Genomic DNA, 16067 nt, shown 5'->3' with positions numbered 1-16067 from the left:
TAAACACCACCTCATAAATCTACAAAAGGAAATGCTTTTAGATAAGAGAAAGACATAAACCAAACATAAAAATATTTATATTTAATTTTTAAATTCATTTAAAATTTAAATTTAGCTCAATTGCTAATTATTGTTCTAGATTACATCATTTGAGCAATGTAATTTAGGGAACTATGAAATCATAAATGTAGCTATTGCAAAGATATCTGGGTTTGTCTCTATTAAAAGGCCAATATCCACTTCTAGGGATTGTATACTGCCCTTTTCCTAAGTATGTAAACTCACTAAGTTTGCTTCACTCTTGCCAGTTCTGAAATTTTCTCTGACATACTCAAGGATTCTGCTCTGACTGAGTGTAGGTCTCTAACAGGCGAGCAAAACCCACATCCTGCTGCTGCAAACAGCATTTGGCTGTATCTTCCCACAGCAGCTGACTTTTCCTATAAGGACTTGTCTAGTATCTGCAAAATGAGGAGTAAAACCTCACATGAAACCAGCCTTGCAACACCTTAACTAAGGAGTTCCAAATTCCAGAACAATAAGAAAGTACATTTCTGTTGCTTCATCCACTGAGCCTGTGGTACCTTTTCATGAAAGTAACTACAATAGTGCAGAAGGGTATACAGAACGTTGGAGACAACTCTTAGACATGTCAGAGACTGATTATGAAAAGCTCCATGCATATAAGCTTAATGACATCAAGAGCTGATATAAGCACCAATGAGAATTTGTATTACCCATAGGCTCAATTCTGCCAATTAAGTTTCTATAGGCACTCAGATTTCTGAATACCAATTTTTGTCAGAAAAACTGCCCTATCATTCAGTGAATTGCAAACACAAATCTGCATGTTAAAAACTCAGGAACAATCATCTGCTGATTTTGCTTACAATTTAGTAGCTTAGATACCTGCACCATCCATTCTTGGGTTTTGTCTCTTTTGTACCCCATGAAAATTGCAGTTATGTCTTAGTGAACATGATGCAAGAAGGCATTCTACAAGCATTAATCTAGTAAGAATGAGTCCTGATTGCTTGGAGTGAGGAGGAAATTTTGTTGCAACTTAACAAATGTCTCTAAAATTATATTTCAGTTATATAGCATTTCTTAAAAATAAGTGAGATGACAAATTGATCACTAACAAAGTCCAGGGAACTGTTGAGTCAGCTCCAGCCATCTCTTAAATGTTGGAGAAAATAACAAGTGGTTGGTGTGAGGCAACCAAAACCCAGAATGCCAGAGGGAACTGGGAGTTCTTTAGTAACAGAAGAACAAGTGGTCATGAGAGAAATATCCTGCCCTATGCTGTGTTGATTGTGCTCTCCCTACATAATTTCTTGGGAGGAATATAATACAGGCTGCCATGGTAGTATCTGACAACATGCTTTAGATCCCTCTATTAGTAATTGTGGCCACTGGGAGAGCTATGAGTAACCTAGTGCCCTGGGCATTACAGGTTGAAATTTTTATTTATATATAATATGTAGGTAAAATGTTACTTCTGTGACAATCTTCCAAAAGAGTACAAGCAGATGGAGAGATAAGCTTGTACTGTGCTCTTAGTGATTCCATGATATACACAACTGTGGTTATTGGGCTCGGCCTTGCCTTGGGTGACTTCATACTACAAACCAAAAGTTAGCTCCATTTTAAAGTGCAATGCTAAATCAGAATGACTACATTTTGTTTGTACACATAGAGACCAACATGCTTCTAGCCCCAGCCATAAACCACAGGCTGATAACTAACTTGTTCATTTAAATAAAATTCCACCTATGCGCTTACTGAAATGCATGGGCATTTATAGAAAGAGAAAGACCACAAAACAGCTCTTTCCCTCACTTTGCCCTGGAACAAAGTGACCTCACAGTCAGAATACACTCTGTCTGTGAAACATCAAGCAAATCTACCAGCACCTGAACCATGGGCTCACAACCTCCAGAACTGGAAAAAATGCATCCCTGTGGCAATATATGATAGGAGCCCAAGCTGATTTCACAATGGGTACAAAGAAATCAGTAGACTTTTGAGCTAGAGATGGAAATCAGGTAGATGGAGACCTGTACCAACATGACCAGGAATAGGCAGGCACACATATACACAGGGTTTTACAGACAGCAGGGGTTTTCTATAGTGTTTGGAATCTTAAACGCTCACCCAAGTCCACCAGTGGACTACTGAAGGTTTGATATTCAGCCTTGGGAATGACTGGGAGTAGTGTGCTTTAAGGAAGTAGAATCTGTTAGAAGGAAGTTATGTTACCAGGAGCATGTCTTTTCCTTTTTGATCTCTTTGCTTTCTCTTGTCATAATATGAGCAGCATTGTTCTACAATGTGTTTTACCATGATGCATTGCCTCAACAAAAGCCTAAAGCAATGGAGCTAGCCAAACATGAACTAAAATCTTTGTAACCATGAGCCAATATTAATCTTTCTTCCTAATAAGTTGATTTTCTAATCATTTTTTTGCCAATGAGAGCTAACACATAAACGAGGTGACCAAATGGAACCTTGAATAATTTCTTGTTGCTTCCAAAATAAATCATATAAGCCTCATGACTATTGAAACCTAGGGCAGGTAAATCTGGCTCCTGGAGGCAAATAGGAGAATTTCTTCCTCTGCAACTGCTAGCACCTCACACACTCAGCTATGGCCTGTGCCTCCTGAAACTGGCAGTAAGTACAGGACTTCTCATATCTCCCCTTAGCAATGATCTTAGCCCCCATCTCTGAAAACCTTGGCCACCACGAAGCTTGATGACCTCTTCCTGTGAAGTCAGTTGACCAGCAACTCCCAGCCTATCTGGCCCCTCTTGTTGGAGCATGAGTTCCTAAGGATGAGGTTGATTCTATGGAGAAGACATTTTCTGTTTATAGTACTGTCTTCTACTTTCTGTTCTACATACTCTGGGGCCAGGCAACCATACTGTGTGCTCAACCCCACCTACTGTGATTTTGAAAACATCCTTGTCCCTCAGAGAAGTCTGAACTCAGTGAAAACCAGCCCACAGTCTAGCTCCAATGGTCTCTATGACTGTGACTCTACTTCTCTATCCAATCCACACTTGCTTCGTTACCTCTTCAGTGGTTTTACTCAGACAACCTTGATTAAACTTTTCTGGGACAGGCAGAGGCACCAACTAGAAAAGTGTTCTTTTGGTTCAAGCAGTACATAGTCCAGTGACTTAAAATTACATCAAAGGGGCGCCCCCGGGGAAACAGTCATGGTTTCACCTGTACCCATCATTTCCTTTGCTCACCAAAAGCCCCCACCTACATGGCATTGCCTGTGGTGAAGAGGAAGAGCAAGGCATTTAGCAATCCATAGCAGGGGGCGGGGGCTGGCAAGGGCATCACCCTGGAGCCACCAGTAGTTAGAATACAAACATTGACAGAGCTAATCACCATATACTGGCTATCCCCAAATTTCCTGACTTGAAATTAGCAAATACCAAATAGCATATTGGTACATCCTGACCTCCAATCATAGATTAGGGCATTTTCTTCTATTTTGGACCAAAAGCAAAGAATAATTTAAAAAAAAAAAAACAAAAAAGTGTTCAAATATGAAGGAATAACCCTGATGCAATGGTGCAATGATTGGCATTAGCTTACCAGATATGCTCTGCAAATCATGCTGGTAGTACCAGGGTTAGAATGAGGCAAGAATAGGATCTCCTCCTTGTGTTAATATTGACTCCATTGTCTCAAGAAAAGACAGTGACTGTGTGGTTCCTTCTATTCTTTTTCATTTTCCTTCATCTTAAGGAAAAGCCTGTCTGTTAATATGAGACAGTGTTAGAGAGGTGTGCCTGGTCAGGTAGAGCCCTAGAAACAAAAGTGAAGGCCTCTCCATGGGCTAATTTGTTTGTTCAATCATGATATTGAGGGTGTGAAAAGATTGGAGAATCCATGTGAAAGGTTCATTCTTATTAAGAAAGACAGAGATAGCGCTTTCTCTTCTGGGCCCAGGCGCTTCAGGAGCCGCCTGATACCGTTCAGACATGGCCAAGTCCAAGAACCACCCCACACACACCACACACAACCAGTCCGGGAAATGGCACAGAAATGGCATCAAGAAACCCTGATCGCAAAGATACGAATCTCCTAAGGGGGTTGACCCCAAGTTCCTGAGGAACATGAGCTTTGCCAAGAAACACAAGAAAGGCCTGAAGAAGATGCAGGCAAACAACACGAAGGCAACGAGTGCACGCGAAGAGGCCATCAAGGCCCTTGTGACGCCCAAGGTGGTAAAACCTAAGATGCCAAAGGGTCCTGGCTGCAAACTCAGCCATCTTGCTTTCATCGCTCACCCCAAGCTTGGGAAGAAGATTAGAAATTACATGGCCAAGGGTCATAGGCTCTGCCAACCAAAGCCCAAGGTTCAAACCAAAGCAGAGGCCTCGGCTCCCGCTAAGGTCCAGGCTGCCGCTCCAGCTCAGGCTCCCAAAGGCACCCAGGCCCCTGTGAAGGCCCCATAGAAAAGGTTTCTGCCACTGTGAAGACAGATGGGCTGGTATGACACATCTACACACTCTGCAGATGACCTGTGCCCTATGCTGTCTTTACAAATAAACTTGAGGCAAGACCTGTTTTTTTTTTTTTTTAAAAAAAAAGAAAGACAAGAAATACATAAATTAAACTAAGATTCATTAGATTTTTTTTCTATAAACCTTGTATTTGCAATTACCAGTTTTTCTCACAAGCATGTTTTAAATGACTAGTTTTCAAAAGTCAGTTTATTACAGTTTATGTACTACATAATCCTCAATAAATATATTTGATGGTGCAAACTAAAAGCTTTCACTTCAATAATTAAGCATATGAAAGTTTACTTTTCTTAATTGCAGAAATGTGGGATTGTCTGTTATCCTGTTGGAAGGCAGGTGCTGCCACCTAGTGCCCAGTTAAGGTATATGGCAGCCCTGCATGCAAGGCCAAAGAAGGGGAGCAACAATCTTGTCCCCTTGCAGGATTAACATCAACTGTTATCTTAAGCACACTATTGTAAATACAGAGACAGAATCATAGTTTGAACTTCTGAATGTTTTAACCGAGTGTGTGTGTGTGTGTGTGTGTGTGTGTGTGTGTGTGTGTGTGTGTGTACAGGAGGGGTAACGTTGCTACTGGAACATAACCCCTACAATGAGCAACGTACAATCTCAGGAAATTAGACAGGAGGGGAACAAGAGAAGGCTGAGGGGTCTGTGCCTCTCACTTGGGGCTCATGGTTTTTCCAAAGGGGAAAGATGTTACATTCCTTATATTTCTCTTGTATAAATAAATGTGCTAAGACACAGACCAGCCCCACCTTCCATTTTGTTGTAAAGTACATATATGAACAACAGACATATTGTTTTGAGAGTTTCAACTAAGAAAAAAAGAGTTCAGGAGGCAACAAAGGATGAGACCTAAAGAGGCCAGGCCTTCTGGAGGTACAGGTGACCATCAGGCCTCCCAAGAGCAACATGGTGACAATATTAGAGTGATGGTCTTTCCAAGAGCTCTTTTCTGAACAATTTTATCATATGTTCACTGAAATTATGATCTTTTATTTCTCTTTTGAAAGCTTTAATTAAAAGAGCAGTGTTATCAAATACTTCATTGTTAAAAATTTGTAGCTGAAACTAAAGGAAAAATGTTCTGTGGGTCAGGGCAAAATATTGTGCATCAATACAAAGCATTGAACTAGGATCTGCCCCAAATCAGGTTTCTGGCAGACATCTGTTATATGGCCTGTCATTGGGCCCTTCCACCGTGGAGATGAAGCATCATACTTTGTCATAGGTCAGAAGCATTTCTATGGGTCTGATTGTCACCAAGTGAAGCACTAAGAGGCAGCGGGTGCCTAGCCCTCAGGAGTCTGTTGGGCACAAGTTCCCAAGACATTCCTGAGATGAAGTCTCATTCAATCCCCACTTGAATGACAAGACTGAGAGAATCCTAAAACAGTGAGTAAAAGTCAAACTCTAGAGATTATAGTGGAGAGCCATGGTATCTTCCTTGATCTTCATAACTGAGTACACTGGGTAGCAAATCATTGAGACACAGAAGTGTTCCAAGTCTTATGAGCTCTTCCAAATATGCCCTCACCTACATCCCAGGGTCTTCATCTGACTTTTCACAAGTCCTAGAGATACCACTTGGCACACACGTTAGTAAGGCTCAGAGGTAAGAGCTTGTAGGGCAAGGCCGTCAGTAGTACTGGCCTGACATGGCCTCAGAACAGCTCTAGAGCTGGGGGAGGATGCTCAAAATCACTGTTGTTTTGATGAACAACTGGCAAGAGAAACAGTAACAACATGGAATTTATTTGGGAACTGTGTGGACCGCAGCAGATTTAGCCTATGGGGCACTGTCAAAGAATGAGGTAAAGTAGCTTCTGATGCAAGGATGGTAGGCAGGGAGTAGAGCTTGAGAAGCATTTATGTATGGCTCAGAGTCTAGCCCCTGAGTAGGAATGTAATGATAGGTCTACACTGTGAGAAGTGGGTTCTGACCATGGCACAGGTAACCATTACACACATGACCATGATGACCTGATACACTAGCCTGGAGGCACAGACATCCTCCATGTTCTCAATGGATGAGACACTTTAGACTTTGGGGTGAGAGGGATCCTTTCCTTTCTGGTGTCTCCTTAATTCTCCCCTTTCTATCCTGCTTCAGTGAGGACTTCTAGCCACCTGATGAAAGTGAGACAATGATCAACCCTTCCAGCCCTTGGCAAAAACTTCTTAATTATGAAAAGCACTTGCCATTCTTTCATCAGTATCCCTTTATTTAAACCTAAGGCTCATGTCATCTTAGCCCATGTCTCTCCTTCTCTCTTTCTTGCTTTCTCTTTGAAACTATATTTCTCCTCCTATTTATTCTCTTTGTCCTGCTAGCCCCACCTAACCTTTCTCTGCCTAGCTATTGGCGGTTTGGCCCTTTATTAGCCCAATCAGGTGCCTTAATCAGGCAAAGTGAAACAGATGCAACATATCTATTTTTACATAATTAAACACACATCCTTACTTCATCAAACAAATGCAGCATTAACAAAAGTAACACACCTTTTCACAGTTAAAGTAATATTCTTCAGCATAAACAATGTAACAGGCTTTGCTGGGTTCAACAAACATTCCACAGCCGTGTGTAATTTAAATAAGGAATATGGGTGAAAACACTGGTGACGTTAAACCATGTCCTGGGTTGAGCAGTGTCACCGGAAGGTATGAGGAAGTGCTAGCCAGGACATATAAGGATGAAATGTAGCCTAATCACAGTTTTTACAGGTGGGATTATGCTTAGATGAAATTGTGGGAGGCTGGGCTGGGCCCAAACCCAAAGAGAAAATTTGGAGGGAAGACAGCCTCTGAAAGCTAAACACCTTTGGAGTGCTGCAACAGTAGGGTTGAGAGATCAGTAGAGTGTAGAACGGAGGTCTCTGTCCCACCTGGTCCCATAGCCATTCAGTTCCAAATAAACACATAGAGGCTTATATTAATTACAAACTGCTTGGCCGATGGCTATGGCTTCTTATTGGCTAGTTCTCTCTTAATTATTAACCCATTACTATTAGACTATGTATTGCCATGAGGCTATTGCTTACCTGTAATGCTTTGGGACATTACTCCTTCAACAGCTACATGGCATCTCCCTGGCAACTCACTCTCTGCCTTCCTCTTCCCAGCATTCTCCTAGTCTGGTAGCCACGCCTATACTTCCTGCCTGGCTACTTGCCAATTAGCGTCTTATTAAACCAATATGAGAAACATATACACAGCATACAGAAGGACATCCCCCATCAGTAGAGTGTACAAGGGCTCTCAGGAGCTGGACCCATTTATCAGCTTGGAACACTGACCTCCAGGAAACGAGGAACCCTCCTTTCCCTCCAAATTTCCACCAGTGTTGCTGGTACCTTGTTAGAGGAACCCAGGGAACCAACACAGCAAATGAAGATGTTGAAAATGTAAGAGTGAGCAGCCAGGAAAGTCGGTAAAGGTCTAGATGGCTGCAAGACACCATGACACCTGAAACACAGGGCTAGGGAACATACTGAACAGTGCCGAGAAAAGAAGAAATGTGGACAGGAAATCGGGAACCTTCTTGGTTGGAGATTCTATAGGACCAGACCACAAAAGAGTCGAGGGGTCTCAAGAGCAGTGGACACCTGTGAAATGTACGAGCAAGGCACTGTAAAAACATCTTGTCTGTGCTAAAATCTCTAGCTGTGGTGTAAAGAACTGTCTGTGGGACAGAAGCCTGGGACAGTGCACAGTGCAGAGATAGAAAAGAGATGTAATCAGACAGGGAAATCTGTAGATTTCAGGTCTCTAGAAACAAAGGAAGGACTGCCTGTGGGGGAGTTTGGTCTGGGTCCTTCAGGAGGCAAGTGGGGGAAGCAATGCAGACAGCTTAACAGCATGCAGCTTATGGCAGGGTTCCACAGCCTAGGAATTCAGTCGCATGTTATAACAGCGCTGCTTTTAATTCTTCCATTGCAAAATTATCTCAAGGCTGGGCCCCATCATGCTGGGCAAAGCAACTACAGTTAGTCTTTTATTTCACGTCTTCACTGAAGTCAGTCCAAAAAACATCAGGAATAGCTAGCTCTCAGACCCACAAGAAAACTCCAGCCCACACATCAACTCCTAGGCAAATGACAGTAAAGCTGAATGGGGATGACCCTTGTCCTGGCAGAGTGGCAACACTTAAGTGTTCTCTTAAAGCAGAACTTTAGGTCACATTCGGAGGACCTAGAGACTTTCCCTCCTTCTCCCCCTCCTCCTCCCCTTTTTCCCCTTTCTTCCTTCCCTTATCTTTGGTGAAGACAGATGGGGGACATGTATCTGAGAAACAGAGAGTAGCCCACGTCTGAAAAGGACAGATGAGGCAACAATGACAATGACATTCCGGGTCAGCCTCTGAGAAAGAGGAGGAAGACTTAAGGTGGGCAGTTGCTAAACAGGTGAAGGATATGGGACCACTTTATCAGAGCCCATTCCACAGCCAGGCGAAGGAGATAGGCTGTCGCTGTCACAGTGTTCAGACCCACTAGTCTCACACCATTAAGTGAAGAGCAAACAAGGTGCATGCATTTGTGCATGTACATTTGTTGTGGCACATAAGGGTTAATTAACTCTTCTGAGTCCTCATTGTTTGCACAGGCAATTAGGAGAACTTCACACATGAGCTAAGTGTACTCAACAGTCTTACAAACGTTAAACAATCCATTGTCAGTCCATGTCAATGGACTGTCCCTTCTCCAATAACATGTGTAACAGGAAGATAGCTCAATCTATCCAGGGTTTGTGGGACCTGACTATCTGACCTGGGTTTTTAAGGTACCAATGCTATGTCGTCCACTACTGTGGACTCTTGTGAGGTAAGTCAGTCAGCTCATTCCGGTTCTGTGAGGAGCACAGACACAGTACCGAGCCTGGGTCTGTGGGTGAGACAGACAGGACATCGTGTTCTTTTGGGTATGTGAAGCAAGGAAGCCGATCTGTACCGTGGACGTTGCATCCGTCCGCGGTCCACGACGTGGATGCTGAGCTCATCCCGATTCGGTGGGACTCTCTGAGGAGCACACTGTCTTTATCACGAGTTTGTGTGGAGGTTGCCGTGTCCTTTCCAGGTGTGTGGTGCAGACTCCGAGATGATCCTGCTACTGTGGGGCCAACGCTGTTTTCACCCCAGGACTGTGAAGAGAACATCAGGTCCAACCCAGGTCTGCAAAGAGCATGCTCCTTCGCAAATTCATTCCTGGACTGTGGCGCAGGGTGCTGTCCAAGCCTGACAAACTGGCCCCAACCTCTGGCTGTGTCTGTGGAACCAAACACCCTCAGCTTTCTGAGGACGGCAAGCACTTTTTACACTGCTTACAGAAACCCATTAATGTAAGAATGAAAGTTGGACCTCTTAAAAGAAAAAAAAAAAAATTCTCGCGAGAAGAGCTAAATGTCAGGTTCGTACCCGTAGATCTCGCGAGAAGACTAGGCGACTTTCCCGGCTGCCGGAAGCCGTGGAGTTCTCCAGGTTGTCTGTAACCTCGGCGTGATGCCCTCCCCGTTCTCGGTCAGAGCCTTCCCGGTCAGCATCCCCGCGGTGATCATGGTAACTCGCAGACCCTGGAGACTGGGAGGCGCTGGCACGCGCTGGGGATGCTTTAGTTCTTTTGTGGACAGCGCGGGCAGGCTGTATCCTGGAGTCGCGCTGTGGCTCTGCTGGATGGGGCAGACCCCGGGTGCGCGCAAGCAGGCGGTCCTCTGGGTCCCCACCCTGGTGGGGTCTTGGCAGCGGCAGCGTACATTGCTTTCCCTACCGGGCTCTTGCATGTGCTGTCTTTCCGGTGTGACACTGAAGACACAAACAGTGCCCAGTTAAGGGCAATGGACTCCAAGCAGTCCTGAAGAGAAGTTTGGGCTCCACACTCCGGAGCTAGTCTTGCCTTGTGGATCAGATAAGAGCACTGGGGAAGTGCTGAGAAATTTGGACTGTGTATCTGGTGAGGACAGTCAGAAAGGTTTGAGCCTTGGGGGTATGGACACTGGTCATCTGTAAGGCCCCAAAGAACTATCTTTGTACATTGCAGAAGTAAGTGCTGGGGGACAGCCAGTCCTGCATGTTAGGATGGCTTCCATTTCCAGGCCTCGATAAGATGAGCTTCCTTTAAGCAGCTTCACATGCTGCAAATGCATCTCCTTAATTAGGTCAGCTTGACTTCAGATGATAATAACCCCTTAGATTTCACCCAGCTTGAAAAGAATTGTATTCACCAATAAAAAGAGGTAAAGGTGCTCAAACTTTAAAATCTTTATGTAAAATTCCTGAATGTGTTTGCAACTATCGTTTCCTCCCTTTTTTGTTTTTCTTCTTGTTCCCACTTGTCTCTGAGGCTTAGCTGTGTGATCCCAAAACTCAGGGGAAGTGGGTAATTCCCGTTACCCACAGTACACACACAAGTTTCTAACAGTGTATCCTCACAGGAGACAGACTGGACAGAACCATGGCTCCTAGGGCTTGTCGTCTTCCACCTGATGTGCCTACTTCTCACGTGCTTCTCATCACAGAGGTATAAACTACAGATTGGACACTTCCTGTGCCTAGGTGAGTAGTAGAAAACTGAATCCCTGTGCTTTGACTGTTGGGATATTGCCCTGGATTTGTTTGTATTATGTTTTCACAGGGTTTCCCAAGCCTTCCATTCTGTATGGAAATCATGAAGTAATCTTTGGACATTGACCTTGAAAGGGGTCTTCCTTTTGCTTCAGGCTGACCAGGAGGGATGTGCAACGTCAGCTGTACTGAGATATTGATTCTGTTATGCTGACTCTTACACAGATAATTTCCTGCTTGAGTTTATTCCTAGATGGCATATCTTTCATGCAGATGTTTTCCTGCCAGGCCTAGTTCTACACTGCATGTTCTGGAAATTAGACTACAAATTAAGAGACATTTTCTACATAAAATACTGTTTTAGATCAGTTTTATAGATAATGGCTTTAGAAATTGTGGGAAGAGATTAGGTATACAGAATGGAGAAAGGTTACACACAAACAGACACAAAATAAAAACCATGGTACTTGGCCAAATGTGGACAATCAATATATTAGGCCCTTCTTCAGTCAGGTCAAAATGATACTTAATACAATGTCAGTAAGAAAATATGAGTAATAGCTGGCTGGCCCAGGCATGAGGTCTGCCCCAAATGCAGACAAGTGGGCAGAGCCCCTAAAATATAAGGTGGAAGATGGGTAGGAAGCTAGATCATGGGTAAGACACCACAGTCCACAGGAGCTAAGTGTGCTAATGCTGATAATTTCAGGTTTAAATACTTGACTTTTGTGGACACTGGAAGAAGATTTTGCTTGGTAAATGGGAAAGGTGATTTTAGACAAGTCTGATCAGTTTACTGTAAGAGGTAGGACATAATCTTAGAAAAATAAGTGAAGTGATGAGCATTCACATTGCATTGACCATTCTTCATTTGAAATTCTTTCCCTAGAAATGTTAGGGTTAACAGTACTGAGCAAAATAGGCCTCTAAGCTTTTAACTTCCTTGGGGACCCCCACATTCAGTAGATACCTGTAGATGTATTATAATTTGCAATAATGAGCATTGTGATGAGAACTGAACTGAGGGGTGCAGTGAAATGTGCTGAGGGGCTGGTACAAATTTCTGCAGTCCGTGTCGAGGCACACAAGTATGAGCACACAAGAGGGCTGGCATGCTAACTTTGTGTAGAGGTCTTGAGGGAAGTGCCTGGAAAGGAGAAATGATTTTCTAAGTTTAAGAACTATGTATGATGCCTTCCAGGAGGGATCATCAAAATCTGTCGTTTGAAGTAGGGACTGGGCTGGGATGGGAGGGAGTCGGGAAGAATGGGAGGGAGGGAGAGGGAACTGGGATCGATATGCAAAATAAGAAAAATTATAAATATACACACATACACACACACATATATATTTAAAAGAACAGTATATGTGCCTGAAATTTTGAAGAGGGATAACCACAGGCATTCTTAAGAAACTACAGACACTATGCTTTATGCTTTGTATGCTTTATGGCTCATTAAAATCTCAGACAGCATGAAAACATCTGAGTTAACTTCCTTCATTTCCACAAATGCTGAGACTCTGATACTGAGCTTTCTACCTGGATTACAGCAGTCAGTCTGTGCAGAACAGCTTCACTTCACGGGTGTTTCACTAAGACCCTTGGCATCTCACACACATGTCGATCTTCTGATTCCTATTAAATGGGCGTATTATAACTTCACCATTTTATAGCTCTTAATACATCAAATGGAAATTGCATTTCTTGGCATTTTTTTTTCGGTATTCCGTTGCTATATGTAAAAATGTATTGTCTTGTTCTGTAATTATTGTGATTGGCTGTGTGATTCTGATATGATTTCTCTCTTTTCTTAGTATTGTTAGTCTATTGTGCGGAGTATATTAATGAAGTGGCTGCAATGAATTGGAGGTAAAGTCACTTTTCATGCTCTTGACTGTGTCTTAGGAGTTTCCCTCTGCGGTATTGCCATGTGGAACTTTGTAAATAAAACATGAAATTTCTAGGGAAATTGAAGATGTCAGAAATATTGAGCACCTTGTACATATAGGCTTAGGCCTTAAGAAAAGCAATTAAATACTTTTGTTGTTGTTAATAGAAGACTAATAATTTTTATTAATAAAATAAGTAATCCAAAGCTCCTCCTTGAAGCTCTGTGTTATTAAACAAAAATCTCAGTGCCACTTTTGGGATAACTCCTTAAGGTCATGGAGGCCTCAGAGGCTTACAAAATAGATATTTCAAGAATGGCATAACCATGTTGACTGTACCACCTGAGCTGTTAAGGTGCTGGCCAATAAAGTACAATCTGTGAGAAAATATTAGAAGTATTATAAAGTATTTTGAGTTTCGAAATACAAAGGTGGGAGTTTTAGAAGGTATTGAGTAGTAGCGGTTGTTACTGCAGGAGTGGGCTTCAGAGACCTTTCCCCTGCTCACTCCCCTTTCCTCTTGGAAACTTCCTCCCAATACCTGGACAGTGCCAGAGCCTCCACAGTCTTTTCCCTGCTTTTCCAGCCCCAACCCTGGACCTAAGTTGTCTTAACTGATTCTCCTGTCTCAGTGCAGATCACTCCAAACATCCCAAAGTATCCCTAATCACTCAGAGAAGGGCACAGAACTGTTCTGATGCCCATGGCCCCTGCTGCAACCCTTCCTGCTGGGCCCATGGCCACCTCAAATTTGTGTTGATCACATTTCCAGGTCAGAGGCTAAACTTGACCTCTCCCCACCCATAGATTCCCATGTTCCCTGCTTTGTTTCTTTAAGTCAGACTGGCACTCTACCTGAGCTCCTCCTTCTCTCCAGAAGGTAGGCTTCCTTTAAGAGTAAATCTGTCCTTACTATTCCTTGCTGTAGCCCAGAGCTCATGTAGCAGGTTCTCAGTCATTGTTGCCCAGTCAGTGAAAACAGCTATGTGGCGTAATTCCACATTACCAAGAGAGAAATCCCCATAGACAGCTCCTACCTTCTGCTGCCTGGCTCTTTACCCCTGGGCAAGTTGGAATGATGCAGTCTTCAAGTCTCTTACACAGAAAGGCAGTACTTTACTAAGGTAGCTAACAGCAGGAAGTATTAGACACAGTACGTTCTTAAGTAGCTGTAGCAGGAATACAGCCCTTTCTGATTTATGAAAAGCATTAGAGCTGTTTCTGTGCAGTTTTGAGAATTTAAGTCATTGTGTCACAATTGCTGTGAACTTGGATGCTTAACTGCTGTTCTTCTGTCACCTCTCCGGACTGAAAGTCCAATAATTATTTTCTTGTGTTTGTTTGTTTTTTCTAAAACAGATTGTTTGCAAAATATCAGTATTTTGATTCCCGGGGAATGTTCATTTCTATTGTGTTCTCGGCACCATTGCTGTTCAATGCAATGGTCATTGTGGTATGTATGGTACAGACTTTGTTTGTCCTGGATTTCTTCAGTCATACGCTTTCCAGTTTTAATTGTGACTCCAAATGATTTTAGATTATGTGGGTACAGAAGACTTTGAATGTGATGTCTGACCTGAAGAGGATGCAAGAAAAGAGAAAGGAGAGGAAAAGGAGAAGAAAAGAAGAATAACGCCTAGCTGTTGCCGTGGACCTTGTTTTTCCTCTGGCTTGGTTGTTTCCAGATATAAGCTGCACATGGCCCAGATGTTCCTTTGTCAGCATACTCGTGGTTTGGAAATGGAGCCCTCGATAAAGTTTCTTAAAAGAACTAACATTGTCACCTGGATGCATGTTGAATGTGAACACACATTTGCATGGTGGGAGCTTTCTGGTTCAGCCATGGGAAGAGTCTTACCCAGCTTTTCAGTTTGCTGGTATACCTCGTTATACTAGGGTTCACTCAATTTTGAGTGTGGACACTGAGAAATAAACAGCACCACCACGTTGTGGCACCACTACCTGCTTACTCTTCTGCTTCTAGCCTGTAGTCGTCGTTCTCAGTTAAGGGCAGTTTTGTTCCCCCAGAGAATTCGGTGACATTTGTCACCACATACGGGCATGGTACTTGTATCTATTGGGCAGAGACTAGGATGCTGAAATCCTGCAGGGCATAGAACACCCCCACCATGGAGTATTGTTCTATATATAATGTCACCAGTACCCATGCTGAGGGACCTGTGGGGCAGGTCTGGAAAAGAATGCAGTGTATCAGTTCCCATGAAGCCAAGCCTCTAAAGAATTGAGTTGGGACTATGCCACTGAAAATGTTTTGTTTAAAAATATTAAGCTAGAATGGATGCTGTAAAGTCAAGACTCTATGGAAAATAGTATGTCAAATGAACTGTTTGGTTTTGTTTTTTCTGGGCACAAGATTATAAATACTTGCATACTCGGTGAATGACTTCGCTATCTCTACACAGGCTGTGACAAGTGCAGACCAGTTCTTCCTGAATGTCACATCTTGTGCATTTGGGGCTTGACGAGCACAGAGAAGAGCATATTGCTTCTGTTTTGTCAGATATCCTTAGTTTCTGTGAAATCTGGACCAAAAATAAATCTCCAGAAATTACAAATGACTGGAGACCCAGACTTAGAAACAGTATTTAGTAATGGGATTCCTATAGACTCTCAGCTTTAAAGAAATAATTTGTGAATTATTTTTTTTTATTTAGTAGGAATTGTTTCCTTCCTAAATGAAACATTTTCTAAGTTCTAAATAAAATGAAATCTAGATAAAAGTATTTAAAAGGTTAAAAGTAGACAGTTTGGTAGATTAAAATTATGTTCTGAAACCCAGATATGCAATTTTAATTTTTGTCCACTTCAGTCTCTCAGTAGAAAGCCTACGGACTGAATGGTCACAGTCTGATAATGCTAAGGAGTGAGTTTGTGCCTCCTTCATGAAGCCACTGCAGCACTTAACCTGAATTGTGTTCTCAATGTCTGATTTGTTCCACTTTTACATTGAAAAACAACAACAAAACAAAAATTACTAATGGAAATAGTGTAATATAGTAATTCAAATTTTAAATTTAAAGCCACACTGTTAAGTCATGGACATTGTA

The 16067-nt window shown here is 42.7% G+C and overlaps 1 protein-coding gene and 1 pseudogene across 1 annotated transcript; both read left to right on the top strand.

The window, feature by feature from the left end:
- The first annotated feature begins 4004 nt into the window (after positions 1-4004).
- On the top strand, positions 4005-4593 carry LOC127234379 (60S ribosomal protein L29-like; annotated as a pseudogene).
- Positions 4594-9955: 5362 nt separating this feature from the next.
- On the top strand, positions 9956-14960 carry Tmem18 (transmembrane protein 18). Its single transcript, XM_051201294.1, has 5 exons — positions 9956-10107; positions 10980-11100; positions 12925-12979; positions 14359-14452; positions 14537-14960. The coding sequence occupies exons 1-5, from the start codon at positions 10051-10053 to the stop codon at positions 14630-14632; spliced, it is 423 nt and encodes a 140-aa protein (XP_051057251.1). The 5' UTR covers positions 9956-10050; the 3' UTR covers positions 14633-14960.
- The last annotated feature ends 1107 nt before the right edge of the window (positions 14961-16067 follow it).

The sequence above is a fragment of the Phodopus roborovskii genome, unplaced genomic scaffold (genome assembly GCF_943737965.1).
Source record: "Phodopus roborovskii unplaced genomic scaffold, PHOROB, whole genome shotgun sequence".
Lineage (NCBI taxonomy): Eukaryota > Metazoa > Chordata > Mammalia > Rodentia > Cricetidae > Phodopus > Phodopus roborovskii.
The sequence above is the reverse complement of the archived record's forward strand: the minus strand, read 5'-3'. Positions and strand labels throughout refer to the sequence as shown.

Excerpts from the sequence above, each read along its gene's own strand:
- Tmem18 (XM_051201294.1), top strand. The coding sequence starts at position 10,051 with ATGCCCTCCCCGTTCTCGGTCAGAGCCTTCCCGGTCAGCATCCCCGCG. Across the intron at positions 10,108-10,979 it reads GCATCCCCGCGGTGATCATG|GAGACAGACTGGACAGAACC; the intron begins GTAACTCGCAGA and ends GTATCCTCACAG. Across the intron at positions 11,101-12,924 it reads TGGACACTTCCTGTGCCTAG|TATTGTTAGTCTATTGTGCG; the intron begins GTGAGTAGTAGA and ends CTCTTTTCTTAG.